This window comes from Gorilla gorilla, chromosome 19, assembly GCF_029281585.2.
Source record: "Gorilla gorilla gorilla isolate KB3781 chromosome 19, NHGRI_mGorGor1-v2.1_pri, whole genome shotgun sequence".
Lineage (NCBI taxonomy): Eukaryota > Metazoa > Chordata > Mammalia > Primates > Hominidae > Gorilla > Gorilla gorilla.
Genome location: NC_073243.2, coordinates 43,450,950 through 43,471,167, shown reverse-complemented (window position 1 = coordinate 43,471,167; position 20,218 = coordinate 43,450,950). Strand labels below are relative to the sequence as shown.

At 39.7% G+C, this 20,218-nt stretch overlaps 1 protein-coding gene across 6 annotated transcripts in view; it reads left to right on the top strand.

Moving 5' to 3' along the window:
- Window positions 1-20,218, top strand: part of MAST4 (microtubule associated serine/threonine kinase family member 4) — a 569,247-nt gene that overhangs the window by 171,861 nt on the left and 377,168 nt on the right. For all 6 annotated transcript variants that reach the window (XM_055367639.2, XM_031003271.3, XM_055367638.2 and 3 more), the window contains exon 3: window positions 17,145-17,269. In XM_055367639.2, the coding sequence (XP_055223614.1) occupies window positions 17,145-17,269 (125 nt within the window). The remainder of the gene's footprint in view (window positions 1-17,144; window positions 17,270-20,218) is intronic.

The following is a 20,218-nucleotide window of genomic DNA, read 5'->3' as shown; positions in this document are numbered from 1 at the left end:
CCTCCCCCAACTCCCCTGCTCATTTCTTAGGTTCTAGCGTGATTCTACAAATAATGGGCTTTGGTCCTTCCCGAGGAAACAAGATTAATTATTGAATCCATATGTTGAAAATCTAAGTTGCTTTGTTCTTAAAATTCCCTTTAGAATAAGAAACTGGTTTCAGGGCTTTTTTTTTTTTTTTTTTTTTTAACCTGTTATCAAGGTGTTGAGCTTTTTGGATGAGGTGTAATCATACTCCTTTTTCTTTCCACTGCTTTTTAATTTTGTCTTTTTAGTACTTCCCTGAAACTCTCTTTTCTTCTGACAGGATAGACTGTGGCCCAGGCACGAGTAGGTATGGCTTTCCTATCCTTCATGCATTGTGCTCTTTTAGGTTCTGAAAAGCACACTGATCCATGCTCATCCTCTCAGTTCCTTATATGTGTAGCCCCTCAGAGATGAAGTGGCTTTAGCTCCTCTGTGAGTCTTTAGTAGAGATGAGGAAGCCACAAACAATGACTTGATTATATTACAATTAACAGCGTGAAAGATTTATTGAAATGCTAGAAAATTAGTATGAACTAGGAAATCTCACACCTCACGTCCTTGAGGTACTGGGGAGGAGGAGATAAGGTTGGGAAAGGTAAGAAGATGGTGGGTGGTGCCATTTCACACAACACTGGAACCCATTTACAGAGTTGGACATAGGTAACTGGCTCTTCTGGTGATGTTTCAGTTTCTATTTTATACTTTTGTTTTTCCCTTTCTTCATGTTTCAATTTATGTTTTTTAAAGATTTTACCCTCTTATAGGAAACATGGGGAAAGGCTATGTGGCTTGACATACGCTACTGGGTTCCAAAGTATAAAAGGCCAGTGACATCTTATTTCATACACTCAAACTGCAGTGCTAATGAGGTGCTAACTGCTCGTGTACTGGAATTGGTAAATTGCACTATACATGAATCCCCTGGACAACAGAGGCAGAGAGTAACAGGGTACAATACAGTAGGGAGTGGGGAGATGTAGATCAGAGAGAGAATGGGATCACTGAATTAAATGGAACAGAATTTAAAGAAAGCAAGTGACTTGCCTGGGTGGAGACAGCATCTTGCCATCTTTTACTGCTGTTTTAGGGTGTAAATGGAAGGACATGAACTAGAGATCTGAGGCCCAGATTCTAGTCCCAAGTCAACTTCTAAGTAGCCTTCATTGCTGGGCCTTAGATTCTTCATCTGTAAAGTGAGTGCGTTGGATCCTATACTCTCAAGGTCCCTTTGAGTTGAGTAGTAAATAATTTTAGCTACCATGGTGAGGGAGGGAAAGTCTTTGTAGAAAATGGGTTTTCTTCATTTTCTAGTCCCCGCACCTTCCCTTGAACCCCTGTGCACACACACATGCCTTATTTGTTGCTCTGCAAGGAAGCCCACCTTTGCCTCTATCAGAGCTGCTGGTAGGTGTCCTGTCACTTGAACATACCCAGACCATTCATCTCTTGCTTACAGCTCATTTTTGGTGGCCAATCAAAGCCACTGGGAATGTAGAAGTTTTTTTAACTTCCCAGTTGGAAACTGAAAATGATGCTGACTTTATGTCAGTTCCACAGGAAAAAGAGTAGGTAAAGAAATGCAACCAACCGGGAAGTTGAAAGATTTATAAAAATTAGTGTTTCTGATATATTAATGACTTTGGTGGCAGAAGCCTGCATTTGTCATTGTCATGTTCCATTGTCATTCAAGTACTTAATCACCACACATTGTCAGGGCTAAATTTATTTTCTTGTGTCTGCCTAGCAAGATAATTTCTCTATTCTTTGACAGTATTGTCTCAGGCACCTGAATCAGACCTAAGCCTGAAGGGAGAGCAGAGGGTAAGTCCCCTCCTTGCATTTAACTCATTGCTGACTTGTGAAAGAGAGAATGATATTATTTAAATGTCTGTTTCCTTCTTTGAGTAAGAATACAGGGGGAATCATGTCATGGTTTGTGTCCTCTCTAAAATTCTGGTGTTGCCAGTTTGATAGTATTTAGAAGTAGGGCCTTTAAGAGATGATTAGGCTATCCTAGGGCTGCTCCCTCATGAATGGGACTAAGACCCTCTTAAAAGAGGTTTCTTTTACACAGCAGCTTTTGGTGAGCTTGCCATTCATTCTCCTTCTGCCATGCAAGGATGCAGCAAGAAGGCCCTCACCAGACCACATGCCAGTACCTTGATCTTGAACTTCCAGCCTCCACAGCTGTGAGAAATAAATTTCTGTTCTTTATAAATTACCCAGTCTCCATTATTATGTTGTAGCGGCACAAACTAAGACAAACTGTGACTGCTGTAAATTATTAATGCTGCACCCAATTCAGCTTTAAGAAGGATTTTGCATAAGGTTGTGCAGCTCCCAGCTTCCCAGTCTGTGTTAAGAAGAGGCATGTATGTAAGTAACATACATGGACATTTATGTGTTTACATGTATGCATGCACACACCGCATTGCACCCTTGGTTTTTATTTAGCTCCAGTAATGTAGGATGGCCTGTATTTTTGCCCTTAATTACTCCGAAGGACAGTTAACAATTATGTATGTCATTGACCTTTTATTAAAACTTCTGAAACAAGTTTATCTGCTCAGATCAAGGAAAAAGGGTTTTTAGATTGGTTTGATAAATTTGAATTATTCTTTTGTTAAATAATGAGAGCTGGGTAAACCCACTATTTCTGTTTTTGTCTTGGTTGCCAGGAATCTCAGTGCAAAGTATTTTATTTTGGTTTTGCTCCATTTTGCTAGCTTTTGGCTGCAGTGGTGTATATGTAAATAACACTAAACAAAGGGGGGAATAATACATCATGCACATACCTGTGGCTATGAGTGCTGTTGTGCCCCTGCCCTCTTAGGTGTATAAACCAATAATGAACCATGTAATCTTTAAGGCCTTTTTCTACATTCAGATTCCATTCCAAACACCTTCATGTTACTTTTGCTGACTCTTCCACCTCTCTCTCCTTTGATACCACCTTAATGTTGTTCTTTTCTTAAAAGAGAGATTACTTTTAATTTTTATTATTTGTGTACCTGTCATTCCATTTGCTAGTTTATAAATTTCTTGAGGACTTTTTCCTTGTATCCTCAAAGCAAAGCCTTGTGCATTTCTAATTCTAATATGATTGCCAGATAAAGTATGGGGTATCCAATTAAATTTTAATTCAGATAAGCAACTAATAATATTTTTAGTATTCAGTGCTATATTAGCATACATATTCAAGTTTACTTGAATTTAAATGTAGGTATGCATCCTGTATTTTTATTTGCTAAATCTGGCCATCTTATCAATAAATACTGGAATGGTTATGTGCCTAGGCGTTATCAGACATATGGTCTCATAGGTACAGGCATGGTATGAATGGCAAGTGTTTAGAGGAATTACACATAGACATTCGTTCAATATCGTTTTCCTGTGTGTGTGTGTGTGTGTGTGTGTGTATGTGTATGTGTGTGTTTTCCCCCGTAGCTGCTTAGTCACATGGGAGTCAGACAGCTCTGATATATGATATACTGTACTCTTTGATGTCTAAAAGTCTGTCTGCATATGCCCTGTTACAATGCCTTCAATAGTCACAGTGCTCTTTGTGGATCAAATAATGGGAGATTTAATGCATTTAATGAAATGGCTAGAAGAAAATGACCTGGCTTTCAAGCTTGAGAGATGGCCATTTGGAGGGTGATTGGAGCAACCAAAAGACTACCTTCCCCCAACTCAGCCCACTGATTTCCCCATAAGCATGGCTGAATTCGCTAAAAGGGAATGCTAAGTAGCTGGCAAAACTGTTACTGTAAAACATGAGGCATTGACCCTGGAGTTCAGGGCTACTTAATGTCAACTGAGCTTTCAGAAGTTGTCAGTGGCTAAATGATAGACCAGAAATGGAAAGGATGAATTCCAGCCCTACACCTACCATTAATTTTCAAGCATTGCTGAGGCAGTCATGATGCTAATCTTGGCTTCAACTTTTCTCATCTTAAAAACAAGGGCATTGTTTTGTGAAGCAATTGGCGGTTTGTTAGGATTTAATTCAGTGTGCAGGGTTGGATAACAATGGTTCTTAAAAATGGTTCTTCAAAAGAACAATGGTTCTTTTGCTTTGAAACCAGGCAGGATGGGCATTAACTTTCCTCATAAGGGAGGAGGGAGGGCAGGTTACACAGTTCCTAATTGAGATCTGTCACTTCAGAAGTAGGGACCTTTAACGAATGGCCATTTGGAGGCGCTGGGGGAGATGTACTCTGTAGTATTTTTGAGGAAATATTTTATGATTGTGCTCTAGGTCTCTTGCTTATTCATTGATCAATATTGACAAGCATTCGTTAAGACAAAAATATTACATTCTTCAGGTAGCATACATAGATATTGTTGAGAAAGAATTTGAAATCTACTGGAATAGACCTAGCATGGAACTAGAAAGTGTTCCAAAGAAATAGATGTGATTACATGATTATGAAATACACGATTATGTGAATTAGACTGTATGTAAGAGTTCCCTTGTAAAAATAGAGAACGTGTTAGGAAATTTAGACTTGTCTGGAAGTTTCTGCATAGGCTGTGATATGGAGTTTATTTTGTCACCTCTATGGCAGCTTTTGTTCTTTTTGTTTCTCTTGTAAAACTACTGGTCCCCAACTCCTTAGCCTCTGTCATAACTGTTTAGATGTTGGATGATTGTCAGAAATGTTTTGTGTCTCAGGGTTGCCAGTGACATTTGAGTGCATCCATCAGAGCATCTTGGTGAGCAAAAGAGCGTCATTGAGTAGGATTCATAATTTCTCCAAGAAGTAAGATATCAAATATAAGTTGTCCTCTGGGGTATTGAGGTTAATTAGCTTACCTTGAAAATAGATATTATATTGTGAAGATGGTAGACTCTTTTTGAGATGGTTTTTAGAAGAGAAAATCAAAGCTATAAGAAGTAACACAGTCTCCTCCATATCAAGTTTAAGGCCTCTGAGTTTTCTTCATTATTGTTATCATTATAAAACAAACACTTGAGCCAAACTTAAATATTCTTCTAGACAGTGTGTGACTAAATAATAATGAAAAATATGATCCTTGGGAGAAATATAAGTGAGAGACAGATGGAAAGTCAATATACACAGACTTAAATATCTGGTTCTGTAAAGACTAGTGTGTTTCATATGCAGGATATTGTGCTAGGTGTGATGTGGGGCTACAAAAACAGATGAGATACAGAAGTTACAGTGTAATAGAACATACTGCATACAGAAATAAATGGCACTCTGTACATGTGCACCCACACACGGCAGTGGGTGGTGTGATGGGGGAAGGTAAGGGTAATAGCCTTCCTGGCTGGCACCATTGGCACTGAATCCTGCTTGTGGATTCAATGCCAATGGTGCCAGAATGGGTAAAAGCATCCTGGAGGGGGACCTGAACTATCACTGAGCACAAATTCTGTGTTCAGTTTTGTGCTGGGCACTTTAACATGTGTTACCTAGTATCATCATCACTAGAGGTGAGGAAATCGAAGCTCAGAGAGGTCAAGGTATTTATCCGGGACTCTCTAGCTAATAAATGGTGAAACGAGGATGCAAACTGATGTCTGACTGCTTTTCCATTCTGTACTCCTGAGTCCACCTGTTGGATGGAACAAGAACCAGGTATGCTCCAAGTTCCCAGTGCTGGAAAGAATTTGATCTGATCCGAAGATGACACCAAGGAGGAGGACTGTTGCCAGGAGGAGCTGTTTAACAGTGAAAAGTAGAGTGGATAAAAAGTAATAATTTATTTTGGGCCTTTTGTCAGATGATAGGTTCTTTGTTTACATTCTAAATTCTCATCACCTCGTAAGATTGGTATCATTGCCATTGTACAGCATGTTTATGGTAACTGGGGCTTAGAAGGTTAAGCCTGTCCAAGGTCACACAGTGGATACATGATAGTAGTCAGGGTTTGATTTTAGGATTTAAACCTCATGTCTGGGATCTTTGGTGATGGACTTGAAATCAACAGTTTGATTTTATGAGTTTAGAAATTAAGGGTCTTTCAAGGACCTGGAGGGGGCAGTGAACACATTTAGATGGAGTGAAATCTTAGAAAGGGTTGCACTGACTGGACTGAGAAGTCAGACTGTGATGGGGAAGAGGAAGAGATGACTCTTAATCATTTGATTATTATTTTAAAGAGGGCCAGGTACTGGTCCTTAGGGAGGTTTTAGAAAGGTGTAGATAAGGCAGCTGGGGAGAGGGAGGACTAGGAGGAAGACAGAGGGGGAGCTGACAAGTAGTTTAACAGCTGTTCCACATACCCACAAAATGACTCTGAGAAAAAATGGTTCTATTTATTTGCTGTTTCCTTCCATATATCTTGCCAGCAGCATTCATCAATATCTGTCATTTCCCAGGGGGGTTAGACATGTCTAGCAATTCATTCTACTGAATTATATTTCAGTATGCGAATTTTGAGGGAGGCCAGATTGCAGATGTTAACACTGACCTCTGCCTAGCATTGCTCAGACACCACCACCACCCACCTCTTTGGGTGCCGTCACGCAGGCAGACATTCATTCTCAGCAACACTGCTTGATGTCAGAATCTTGTTACCATGTTCTCATTAGTGTAGGCTCTATTTAATACTTCTTTAAAAATCAATTTTAAGTTGTCACATTAGTCTTTGGTCTCTGCAACTGGAGTTTGGGGCCAAACCATTACTTATTTTTTGATAAGAATTTTAAATCCAGAAAAATGCCACCTGACGGACAACTGCCTTGGTGGTCTAGGTAAAACAGGGAGTTGGTGGCCAGGGCTGGGCCTCATTGCAGAATGGGAGAATTTGCTGGGTGTTGGTAAACCCAAAGGCAGTGATGTGCTTGTAATAATAGAAACATTACAGCTTACCGAGCTTTATTGCATGCATTAATTTGGTCCTAATATCTGCCCTTATTAGAATTTGACTGAGAGTGATAATCTTGGTACATAAGAAGAAATAGTTTTTTTATGAACAAGTTAAGGGAAAGTAAAGAAAGGTCAAATATATTTCTCTTTAAGTTTGACTTTAATGTGTTTCCATTTAAAAATAAACTGTGTGTTGGCATTTTTGCCCTTTTATCATATGGCAAGAGTAACAGGGTGGCTATCTATGATTGAGGGTGAAAAGATGACTTTATCTTTGAATCACCTTGCCGTATTACCCATACCAAAAATTATTCTTAACACTGCAGCTCTGGTTCACAGTGGCAGTGGCAGCTTGAGTTTCTGCTCCATAGCCTCATGGTTTGTTCAAAGACCTTGATTTCTGTATCGTAGACATGTATGTTCTGTTGTTTTTCACCCATCCCTAGTTCTCTCATAGCATGGAACTGGGCTTTTTAGTGACTCCTTAAAACATTTGTCAGGTACTTAGTCTGTCTGGGCCCACGTGAAAGAAAAACTTCTGATACCTGTCCCCCTTGCTAGGAGCTTCCTTTCACAGCAGTGCTCTGACTTGCTCACCAGGCAAATTTTATAGTTAGCAATGTTGTGTTGGCATTCTATGTTAAGTATGGAATGCTGGTGATAATATTCTAAAAAGTGAAATTGGGCATCTCTGGTGGATTTAAGTCTTGTGGAAACATAGTTTAGCAAATAAATTTCAGTCTTACAGTCTTAAGACCTTGATGCCCTCTTGGCATCACCCTACTCCCAATACCAGCCTTCCAAAAGACTTACAGCTGCTCTTGGTCCAGCTTTCAGTTTCCTTGTCAGTTGGAGATTATTGGTCAGTAGTCAGTGATGTCTTTGAGCACTTAGAGTCAAGGCTCTGCTTTGGACTTCCCTTGTGTGAGTAAACACATAGCACTTTTTTTTTTTTTTTTTTTAAGGCTAGAATAGCAGTTCAATATACGAGTCAGTGAACTCTGCACTTTCTGGTCACAGGTCTGTTGGTTTCTCAAATTGTATTCATTTATGCCATTAAGAAGAGTGATTTAGCAGCATTGTTGATGCTGTCTGGGTACAGTCATTCTTTTGCAGTGAGGACAAGAAATTGGAAGTCAGTCACCCATGTGAGTGGAAGATGAAGGAAACCATGTCTCTGTTGCGGGAGCACAGCTGAAGATGAATAAGGGAAGCTGTAATTGCCCATGAGGATGAGAGTCAGGACTATGAGGGAAGAAATGTTTAGGAGTGAGCAATGGGGCAGAGAAGAAGAATCTCTTGATGGTGACGGGATTAGGGTGATGGCTGCTGAGTCATGAATTCTGCCCAGATTTAGACAGTGACTCTTTGTGGTCTTTGCCCCTTCTTCATTTCTTAAGTTTGACAGGTTCTTTAAAAACTCATTTCCCCTAACTTATAAATGATTGGGAGGGCTTATGTTATAAAGTATAATTTGCAAAAGCAAGTGGTGTTATAGTTAATGTGGATACCTCCTTTTGGACAACAAAAAGGATCCCCTTATTTTTTCCTCTATAAGGTACAGTGGTATTGGCCAAGCAAGGGATTGGGGGGCAGGCAGGTTAAACATTGTGGTAAAATATATACATACCAAAATTTACCATTTAACTATTTTTACATGTATAATTTAATGGCATTAAGTACAACCATCAGCACTATTCATCTCCAGAACATTTTCATCATCCCAAACTGAAACTTTGTACCCATTAAACAGGAACTCCCCATTCCCCACTCCCCCCAGCCCCTGTAAACCACTGTTACACTTTCTATGAAAGAATGCATTTGACTATTCTGGGTACTTCACATAAATGGAATCATACTGTGTCCAGAATTGGTTCCTTCTGGTGGGTTCTTGGTCTCACTGACTTCAAGAATGAAGCTGCAGACCTTCGCGGTGAGTGTTACAGTTTTTAAAGACGGTGTGTCCGGAATTTGTTCCTTCAGATGCGTCCAGAGTTTCTTCCTTCCGGTGGGCTCGTGGTCTCGCTGACTTCAAGAATGAAGCTGCGGACCTTCGTGGCGAGTGTTATAGCTCTTAAAGGTGGTGCGGACCCAAAGAGTGAGCAGCAGCAAGATTTATTGTGAAGAGTGAAAGAACAAAGCTTCCACAGTGGGAAAAGGGACCCAAGCAGGTTGCTGCTGCTGGCTCAGGTGGCCAGCTTTTATTCCCTTATTTGGCCCTGCCAATGTCCTGCTGATTGGTCCATTTTACAGAGTGCTGATTGGTCCATTTTACAGAGTGCTGATTGGTCCATTTTACAGAGGGCTGATTGGTGCATTTACAATCCTTTAGCTAGACACAGAGTGCTGATTTGGTTCATTTTTACAGAGTGCTGATTGGTGCGTTTACAATCCTTTAGCTAGACCCAGAGTGCTGATTGATGCATTTTTACAGAGTGCGGATTGGCACATTTACAATCCTTTAGCTAGACACAGAGCACTGATTGGTGCATTTACAATCCTCTAGCTAGACAGAAAAGTTCTCCAAGTCCCCACTCTACCCAGGAAGGTCCAGCTGGCTTCACCTCTCAATACAATATCTCACCTTTTGTGACTGGTTTATTTCCTTCAGCATGTCTCCAAGGTTCCTCCATGTTCTAACACAAGTCAGAGGTACCTTCCTTTTTGATTTTTTGAGGCTGAGTAATATTCCATTGTGCTCCATTCATCCCTCAATGAATACTTGAGCTGTTTCCTCCTTTTGGCTATTGTGACTAATGCTGCCATGAACATGGGAGTACAAATATCTATTCGAGCCCCTACTTTTACTTCCTTTGTGGATTTACCCAGAAGTGAGATTAAGCAAGGGAGATTTTACTAGACACAGGGAAGGTAAAATGGTGAGAATGTCCCTGCTCCCAGGTTAGTGGTGGGTGTAAACTGTCTGGGAGCTGCTCTGAGAGCTTCAGTAGAGATGTCTAGGCAAAGAGAGGCTGTTAGCCAAAACCTATTAACCTATATACCTGTAAAGATATAGGACAAGAGAACAAGGTTTGGCAACAGAGCCTGTGCCCTGTCTGCCTGCTCATGGCACCAATTCAGTGCCAGCTTGCCATTGCTCTTTTTGTTTCTAGTCCCTTAACTTCTGCAGTGCTACCCCTGTTCTTCCTGCCTTCCTTTTATGGCTGTCCTTAAAATCTCCCCAAAACCCTTGAGAGCGATATCTGGGCCACTTCAGCTTCCCCTTTTCCTGGTTGGTACCTTAGAGGGTTGTACACATTTTTTCAGAGTTCTCCTGTATGACTGAGAACCAGAAGTCACATCAAGAGAGAGCTTTGTTGTATAGTTACTAGGTCTTATTTTCTCTTTGATATCCTGCTTATAGTCCAAGAAAAATCACCCAAAATTTAAGACTATGGATTGGCTACTAAATATATATTGCACTTCAGGTGATACAGAACTTTTTTAATGGAAACTTTCAAACCTAATCAGATACCATTATTCCCCAATGATAAAGTAGATCTCCAGAGGCTATTATTTAATTCTTTATATGGCCATTCTGCTAAAATTATTGCAGACTTGGTAGTTTTCTACTTCAGAGGGATACTTCCAGCTTTGGGGTGCTTTGAAAGCGTGTATCGTGGCTGGGCACAGTGGCTCACACCTGTAACACTCCCAGCACTTTGGGAGGCCGAGGTGGGTGGATCACTTGAGGTCGGGAGTTTGAGGCCAGCCTGGCTAACATGGTGAAACCCTGTCTCTATTAAAAATACAAAAATTAGGCAGGCATGGTGGTGGGCGCCTGTAATCCCAGCTACTCGGGAGGCTGAGGCAGGAAAATCGCTTGAACCCGGGAGGTGGAGGTTGCAGGGAGCTGACATAATGCCACTGCACTCCAGCCTGGGGGACAAGAGCGAGACTTCGTCTCAAAAAAAAGAAAAAGAAAAAGGAAAACACATTCTAGGAGAGGTCATATATAGCCTTGATAGGACCAAGGCATGATCTGGGTCTAGATTCAATAATGTATTTATTTTAATGTACATATAACCATACAAGGCTACAGAACTTTCCACTCTAACTCTGTTAACTAGAGGCCCTTTGGCTAAAACAGCAAAAATAACCAGTACAAAAAGCCCATTCAAACAACCCACACCTCTATGGTTGAGACCTGACACGCTCTTGTATCAATCCGTCCAACTGATTCCAGCTTTAATACAGACCTTTATTTATTGCCTCTAAATTTCTAGTCATGCCAGTAGAAAACATTTGATACATGTTTCAATAAGCATAGTAGAATTTTGGAAACATTTTTCCAAAGAACACAGAGCTAATCCAGTTTCAATTGTAACAACAAGCTCAATTTGGTATTAAAATAGAGCAGCCAGATTGCTAGGCAAGCTCACCTCTCATACAACAAATTAGAAATGGTATTATCCATTAATTTCCACCCTGTGCAGCTGAATAATGCCATTGACAGATGCTAATTTTCTTAAATTGTAGGCAGCAAATGATGCATGAATACGACAGCAACACACTTTTTAGAGGCTCTTGATAGTCATCAAAAAGTGAATTTATATAAAGTTTGATGTAATCACTATCAACTGTGGTATCATGTTAGTGCCTTCTAATGACTGTCTTAAATCCATCTGTTGTCCTCTTTTCTCTATTAACACTAATGGGGGTCTAGGCAGGAATAAAATATCCCATGTGTTGTATTAACAGACCCTCCAATTTATAACATTCATATGATTCCTCAGGAGAAGACCTACGCAAATAACGACATCTAAAATCTAACCCATCGTTGCATTATAGGCATTTCATTGTATATGTATATAAGTGCTTCCTAATTTTTTCCAGTGGTTTAACAAAATTTTATTTCTGCTCACTTTATAATTTAATGTGTGTTGGGTAGCTCTTGGTGTTTCTTATTTTTTAAGCTTATATTTATTGAGTGTTCATTCTATATTTTCTATTTTTAGATTTTACAACAGCCCTACAAGTTTGGCCCTGTTCTACTCAGGAACTTGAGGTCTGGAGAAGTTCATGTTATAAGTGATGGAATCAGTTTGGGAATTTAGAATAGGAACTCAGCAGTCTGACATTAAAGTCAACCACAACTAGAGCAATTAATTTTTACCATTACTGGCAAGGATCTCTCTATCCTGTTGGGCTTAAAGAAGGTGTTATATAAGAATATGGGCTAAGGACAGATCAGTTACTGGATGTCAAAGTCTTGTCTTTTGCGTTAGGCTGTTGAGGTAACAAAGGAATTGAGGGCACACCTTTGGTCTTGTTACCAAGATTGGACTTTCACGAGATGGCCACAAATAAAATGTACATAATCATGTTAAATTGAGTGATTTCAGAGAAGGACGAGATGGCATGCATGCTTGTTCTCAGTGGTCTCTGCTTGCTTTACAATATCCTGTGAGATGTAACAAAACTGCAGTATTGAAACCGTGGCTCAGAGTGTGGGGAGAGAAAGGGCATGGCTCAGCTGTTCCTTTCTTTGTGTTCCCCAGCACTGGGTGCTGGTTCTGGATTCTGTTCAGAGTCCAACTTCTTACTGAACCATGCTTGGTCTCATTGAGCCAGGGTCCTAGCTTATGAATTTCCTGTACTGAGGCCTTACCTGGGAGTTATGCCTGCTTTTGTTCTGCCCTCCCACTGGCAGAGAGCCTTTCCCAGTCCCTGTTGCTTTGACTTTGATGTTGAGATTCCTCGTGGTACCTCTTTGCTCCCATTCCCCATCAAATCTCTCCCCTGGCTCCTTGCTTTTCAACCTAGGACGTAGGAGTCCTCCACGATCACCCAGACCTCTGGGGTCCCTGACCTGGGCCATAGGAACTACCATCTTGAGGAGCTGAGGGAATGTGCTCCTGGCCAGTTTGCCATGCAATAATGCAAAACGCATTTTTTGCTAGGAATTATTAAAAGTAATATTATAAAATATGTACAGAAATTAATAGAGAATAATTCTATACAACCCCATATACCTATCAGCCAGCTTTATCAAAGCTTAATATTTGCTACATTCTCCGGATACGTTAAAAAATTTCTTATTACATTTGTTAAAGCCACAAGTCAAAAACTTAATTCTTCATTTACACTTCTAAGTTGAAGTAGCAAACCCTATTATTCCCTGCTGGTAATTTTTAAAATAATAAAATATGACAGATCTAGCATATTCCTCCCTGTACCCACCCCTCATTTTTTCTGCCAGAGATGACTACAATTCTGAATTTGCTGTTTATCACTTACAAGAAGAAATATTATTTGTTTCAATATCTTTCAATATTATTCTTTTGTGTGTGTGTGACCCGGCCTAAGAACCCAGTTACCGTGTTTTATTCTGTTGCTGTGGTGGTGGTGGAGGTTGCAGGTCTTACGATAATATGAAATGTGACAGTACATTGACTGCTTTTCCATGTCCTAGGTGGAGTGACTAAGTGTATTATCTCCTTTAATCTTATCTGCCACTTTGTAAGGTATTATCCCCCTTTTAGAGATGGGAATATTGGGGGCTTGGAACTAAATAAGTTGCTCAACTGCATGTGACTGTAAAAACTGGGTTGCAGATTGAGCATAGCGGCTCATGCCTGTAATCCCAACACTTTGGGAGGCTTAGGCGGGTGGATCACTTGAGGCCAGGAGGCAGAGGTTGCAGTGAGCCGAGATTGTGCCATTGTACAACATGGTAAAACCCCGTCTCTACTAAAAACAAAAATTAGCTGGGCATGGTGGTGCGTGCCTGTAATCCCAGCTACTTGGGAGGCTGAGGCAGGAGAATCGCTTGAACCCGCCAGGCAGAGGTTGCAGTGAGCTGAGATTGCGCCATTGTACTCCAGCCTGAGTGACAGAGTGAGACCCTGTCTCAAAAAACAAAACAAAACAAAAAACGCTAGGTTGCAGACCCATTTGTGCCTGATGCCAAGCCTGTAGTTTGAATCACTCTGCTCCCATCTTTCCAGGTGCTTTTCTCTTTATAAATAATATATGTTATTTTTGTATAAATATAGAATCATTCTGTCTTAATTTATAACTTGTTCTTCACCTAAACATATGTGATGAATATTTTCCTGGGGTAGATGGGGCTTTCGAGTCAGAATCTTGATTTTTGCCCATTTGTGTAGCTGTATCCTCTTGCCTAGTTATGTACCTCTCTGGGTTTAAACTGGAGATAATAATACCTATCCCATACGATTGTTAGGATGTTGCAGTGCCTGGTATATAATAAGGCCTCAATGTATTTTAGCTATTACTTTATACTTATAAAGGAAGTTTAAGAAAATTATCTGTTCAGTGGTTTTCTTCCTTTTGAGACTTGATCAGTATTGTTCTAATAGTATGGTTTCCCTGCATTTCAGTCAACAAACATTTATTGAGCATTTACTAAGTGCCAGGCCCTATAACAGGTACTGGGGATACAGAAAAGAATAAACTTATTTCCTCACATCAGGAGAATTATACAGAGACAGTTTAATAATTATTTTGTTTTGTATTATTATTATTATTATTTTATTTGTTGAGATAGTGTCTCACTCTGTCACCCAGGCTGGAGTGCAGTGGTACAATCTTGGCTCACTGCAACCTCCACCTCCTAGGCTCACGAGGTCCTCCCTTCTCAGCCTCCTGAGTAGCTGGGACCACAGATGTATGCCACCACACCTGACTAACTTTTTAACTTTTTGTAGAGACGGGGCCTCACTATGTTGCCCAGGCTGGTCTTGAACGCTTAGGCTCGAGGGATCCGCTCACCTCGGCCTCCCAAAGTGTTGGTATTACAGGCGTGAGCCACTGTACCCAGCCTAATAATTATTTTCTACTAAAGGATAAAAAGATTTTTCAAATTCTTCACTGAGTAAAAATACTTTGCCTTTAATTGTTTCTATTTTATATTAAATTCTTCCAAGTTTTTTTTTAATAATCTACGTTCAGTTTTCTTTAAAATGAAGCATATGGAGGCAGAACAACAGTGAGGCTATAGTGGGTTCTCTCCATCATATAAACTGTGGCATCATGTAGCTTCTGTACCTCTTAATCATGCCCTTTTCCAAAACATGAACAAAGAAAATGCAAATAAAATACAAATAAAATATAGAAAATGACATAGGAGGGAGGAAAAAATGGATTCAGATTATTAGAGGTTTTTATATTTTTAACAAGTGAGTCCTTCAAATACTGAGTGATTTCTGTATTAAGGAAACCATTTATTCCTGTAATATTAATGCAGCATTCCTAAATGCAGTCTATAGTTTTCCTGCTCTTCCTCATTAATTACCTGCCTTTGGGCCTACAGGGGACCGATTTCTCAAAGCCATTCTTAGTTAAGCTTTTAGTGCACATTTCAAAATAAGGAAAGGAAAAAATTAAAATTCTAGGCTTCAAATGCAACATACCTTGCCCAAAAATATGTCTGAATGTTTTGGAGATGGTGATCAGAACCACAGAGGTTCACTGTCATTGAATTTTCAATGATAGTGTTTAAATTAATTGACAGTTGCTACGTTTATTTGCTTGGAAAAAATCAATCTATTACGTAGGGTTGGCAGGAAGCAGGTGACAAAAATCAGTATCACATTTTTTTTGCAACAAAATATAGGTTGTAAAAAGAAAGTCTAGAGGAAAATCACTAAGGTGTTGATAGTGGTTTTCTCTGGTGTGATGATAGGTAATTTTTGTTCCTTTGTATATATTTGCATTTTCTTCTTGTGAATGAAAAGCCCATCCCAAATAAAGAAGCTACTTTTCATTTTTACTGCTGTTATGGCTAAATAGTTAACATTTACTGAGTACTGTACTTACAAAATTCTCTGATCCCCTCAATAACTTTACATAGTCAAGTCTATCACCCCCATTTTAGAGATGGAAAAATCAAGTCCAGGAGAGACTGACTAACTTTCCCAGTGTCATTCAGCTACAGAGCAGGATTTCAAAAGAAGATCTAATTTTTCTCCAGAGTCTGTGCTTTCACTCTATAATAAAAGAGTGAAAAAGCAATTCTGGCAAAAGAAGCCATTTTTTCCTCTGCAACTAAAATACAAATTTTTGAAAGCACTTGACTTAAATAAAGCAATGGACTTCTTCACATGGACAATTGATGGGAGATGCCCCTAGCTCCTGTGCTTTGACAGTGCTGGTAGTTAGCATGTGCAGTGATGGTAAACTAGTTAATATACTGCAATCGTTATTAACCAGTACAATGTGCTTGTGAGATGCATGCCTGAGGGAAAAGCAAGGAACAGATGTTACCTGTGCTGCAGGGCCACCAGCTACGCGTGCTGCAATCCCTCATGATTCTGGAGAGGAATGAGGCTGGGGTCCCCAACACATGGCCCTAAGATGAGATTCTTTGTGTGGTCTGCTATCTTTTCATTGTCTGTTTTTTTGGAAGGAAATGTCTACATGTCCTTTCATCATTTAGTAAATATTTATTGAGCAGCTATTATGGCCAGTAATTCTGCTATTATTGGGGCAAAGCAGATGAAAATTAAACACAGTCTCTACTTTTACTGACCTTTATTGCTATATGAATATTCATGTCCATCCTAATTTTCCTGAAGTCAAAAACTGTCATTTCTTGTGTGTTAATATTAGTCAAGTCCATGTACCAAGGAAGTAATGTAGTGTGAATTGGTTCAGCTGTTTGACTTTTAAAAACATATATGTATATGTTAGAGTTCAAGGTTGATGGAAATTACTCAGTGAACCTAGACTGACATTGATGTCCTGATTTATGCAAATGGATATGATTATGTATCCCACAGACACAGTTGGATGGCCACCTGCACTTCAGAGAAAGAAGGAGCTGGGGGAGAGGCACCAGCCCCATTTCATCTTGAAAGAATTCTGTTTCCTTTTGTTGGTCATGATCTCCACTTTGTAGATTATTTTATAATTGAGTCCTAGATCACTTTCCGTATTAGATTTTTTCAAAGAACACTTACAAATGCACGCGCTTACTTCTGTGATGCTGAGAATGCTTTGTGTACTTATATATATTCTCAACACATTCCCTTGGTATAGGCAGACGGGAAAAAAACACCTCATCCTACCTTGATGAGGCTACACTCATGCAGGAGATGATGTTGGAGGTCAGGGCCAGACCCTGCCACTGGATCTCCTGACTTAATTAGAACAAGTTTTCCCAGGTTGCTATTAATGTTATTACTGGGTATGGCAGAAGTAATACAGAACAAGGTTGGCCAGGAAGAGACACCCCACCCCCACCCCCATTGCAATAAGACTACTACCGTCTGCCTGTCACTTACATTTTCTTCTCTTTAACTCCAACAGGGAGGTACCTCCTTCCAAACCCGGTGGCGGGACAGGCCTGGCCGGCCTCTGCAGAGACGTCCAACCTCGTGCGCATGCGCAGCCAGGCCCTGGGCCAGTCGGCGCCCTCGCTCACCGCCAGCCTGGTGAGTGTCCGCGGGCGCCGGTGGAGGCTGCTCCAGCTCACCACCTCCCTAGGGACAATTTAAGTTAATTGAGTTTAACTATATTTAAACTTACCCACATGTGACGTTAAGCACATATTTGGCAATGTGAAATTCCTTGCTTTCAATGTGCTAATTTCTGCACCTGTACCCAGTTTGGAGGATTTCTCTCAATTTTGGCCTCATCTCTACCCTTCTCCCAAAAGAAATGAAAGTATTTCTAGGCCTTTTTGTAGCTTTTTATTTGGAAATAATATAAAACTCATGGAAAAGTTGCAAGAATAAGAAAAATTCTTAGAATACCAGTTTATCCTTTATCTAGATCTGACTAACACCTTGCCCAATTAGCTTCATAATTTCCTTTCTCTTTGTGTATGTGTGTATGTATGTGTGTATGTGTACATACACACATGATTTTTTGAGGTATTTGAGAGTGCATCATCTATATATCATAGGCCTTTGTTATCACAGTTATCAACTGGAGTAAATTTATGACTGATACAGTCCAGTTATCTACTCTGCCATCTGTATTTCAGTTTTATGGATTGACTCATTAATGTCCTTTATAGCATTTTCCCTCTTCCAGTGTAGGATCCAATCTAGGGTCATGTGTTGCATTAAATTGTCCCTCTCTTTAGTCCCCTTTAATCTGGGATGTTTCCACAGTGTTTGTCTTTTATGACATTTGACATTTTTGAAGAATTTTTTAATGGCTTATTTTTAAGGGAATATTTCTCATATTTGTTTGCTCTCTCCTCATGGTGAGAGTCAGGTTTTTGCATTCCAGGCAAGAATACGTCACTGGTGATGTCATGTCCTCTTAAGGAATGAGGTCTGGAGGCCCATCACATCCATCTGCCCCTCTCTGTGATGTTAATTGTGATCATCCAGTCAAAGTGTTGCCTGATTTCCCCACTGTAGTTACCACTTTCTCTCCCACAATCTATGAGCAACCTGGGAGGTACTTTTAAGCAATGCAAATACGCTTTTCATCAAAATTTTCCCCAAGAATCCATTGGTGATTCTTGCCTGAATCACTCTTTTCTATGTTTGAAAATGGTGATTTTTCCAACTTCAGCACTCTCCATAAATATGTGTGTATTTGTTAGCAGCATGGATTCCCACATTTCTATTTTTACCCCGGTGTAGACCTTTATGTTTAACATGCTTATTATAATTTTTTTTTTTTTTTTGCTGGTGGGCCCTTCTTTGTTTTGGCCTTTGGCTCAGCTTAGAAGTCTGTACAAGTTACTTTTGCATGGGTGGTAGGGTTGTATGATATGGAAATAGATTTTAAACACCTTTTATTGATGAAGATGCCAATGATATATAAATCAATTGTATTGTGTCTTATAATTTTATGCATTGGTAATAAATTATGTTGGATATTTGGAAATAATGCAGTAATGGATGCAGATTTTGTTCAGGTCTAGCCTCTAGTCCTGCCTTTGCCGTTAGATAGCTGTATAAACTTGGACAAGTCGGTTTCTCAAATTCTCTCACCTCATTTGTACTTGTAAGACGAAAAGAGGCATTACACAGTCTATAAAGTCCCTTTCTTCTCTGGAATTCCCTGATTCTTCTTTCAGAATAATTTTGAATGTGTGAAATAATTATCTTTAAAGAAATTTCTTTCAGGATAGTTTATGACTTCAAAATTGACTATTTAAACCAAAATTCATATTTTTTCTCTCATGAAAATATTGGGACTTTTAGTTCATTTTTATTTTCATTTTTAGGGACAAAGTCTTGCTTTTTTGCCCAGGCTGGAATACAGTGGCACCATCATAGCTCACTGCCACCTCAAACTCCTGGGCTCAAGAGTTCCTCCTGCCTCAGCCTCTTGAGTAGCTGGGACTACAGGCACATACTACTGTGCCTGGCTTGGGCTTATTTTTAAAAGATACAATTAACCTGATGGTAGAGAGCATTTTCCTCCATCCCATCCCCAAGTCCAAAGTGACTTTTTCTCCTTAGGGAATTGTATTAAGAGCTTATTTTACTCTGATTATTTACTTTTTAAGGAAAGAGGAAAATACTTCACAATTCATGATTTTTTTTTGACAGAAGTGCTTTTTTAGCTGCTGCAACATTATTCTTTACACCTAAATAGTAATCCTGTATGTTTATCGCCAAGTCAATCATTGTAATTGAAACAACACTGTCACAAAATAATATGTTTTCTTAAGTAATATATCTTCTTTTTGTTTGTTTTTTGAGATGGAGTTTCGCTCCTGTTGCCCAGGCTGGAGTGCAGTGGCACAGTCTTGGCTCACTGCAACCTCTGTCTTCCGGGTTCAGGCGATTCTCCTGCCTCAGCCTCCTGAGTAGCTGGGATTACAGGAGTACACCACCACGCCTGACTAATTTTTGCATTTTTAGTAGAGACGGCATTTTGCCACGTTGGCCGGGCTCATCACGAACTCCTGACCTCAGGTGATACGCCTGCTTCGGCCTCCCAAAGTGCTGGGATTACAGGCATTAGCCACCATGTCCAGCCATTCTTAAGTAATCTGTCTTCTTACTAGTACTAACAGTCACATACCAAGAAATAGAAACTGACTTATTCGTTGATGAAATGCATGTCACCTGACCTAAGATATTTGGGAAGAGGTTGCAGTAAGAACTATTAATAGAAAACATGAGAAGAGTACCTCCCAAAATCTATCAGATGACATTGTTATCAAGGAATCACTTAAATTATTAGCGTGTTTACCTGCAGGTTTTTATGTTTATAGTGTTTGCTTAATATAACTCTGGGGAAAATGCTGAAATACCATGTAGAAAAAACTTATAATAGTACCTGGCATATAACAAGTCACAAATGTTAGCAATATTATTATTTCTGTTGTTGTTATTATATTGTAGGTAAGCTTGGGCACAGAAGCCAGAATGTGATTAGTCATTTACTACTAGATAGTGAAGGTTTAA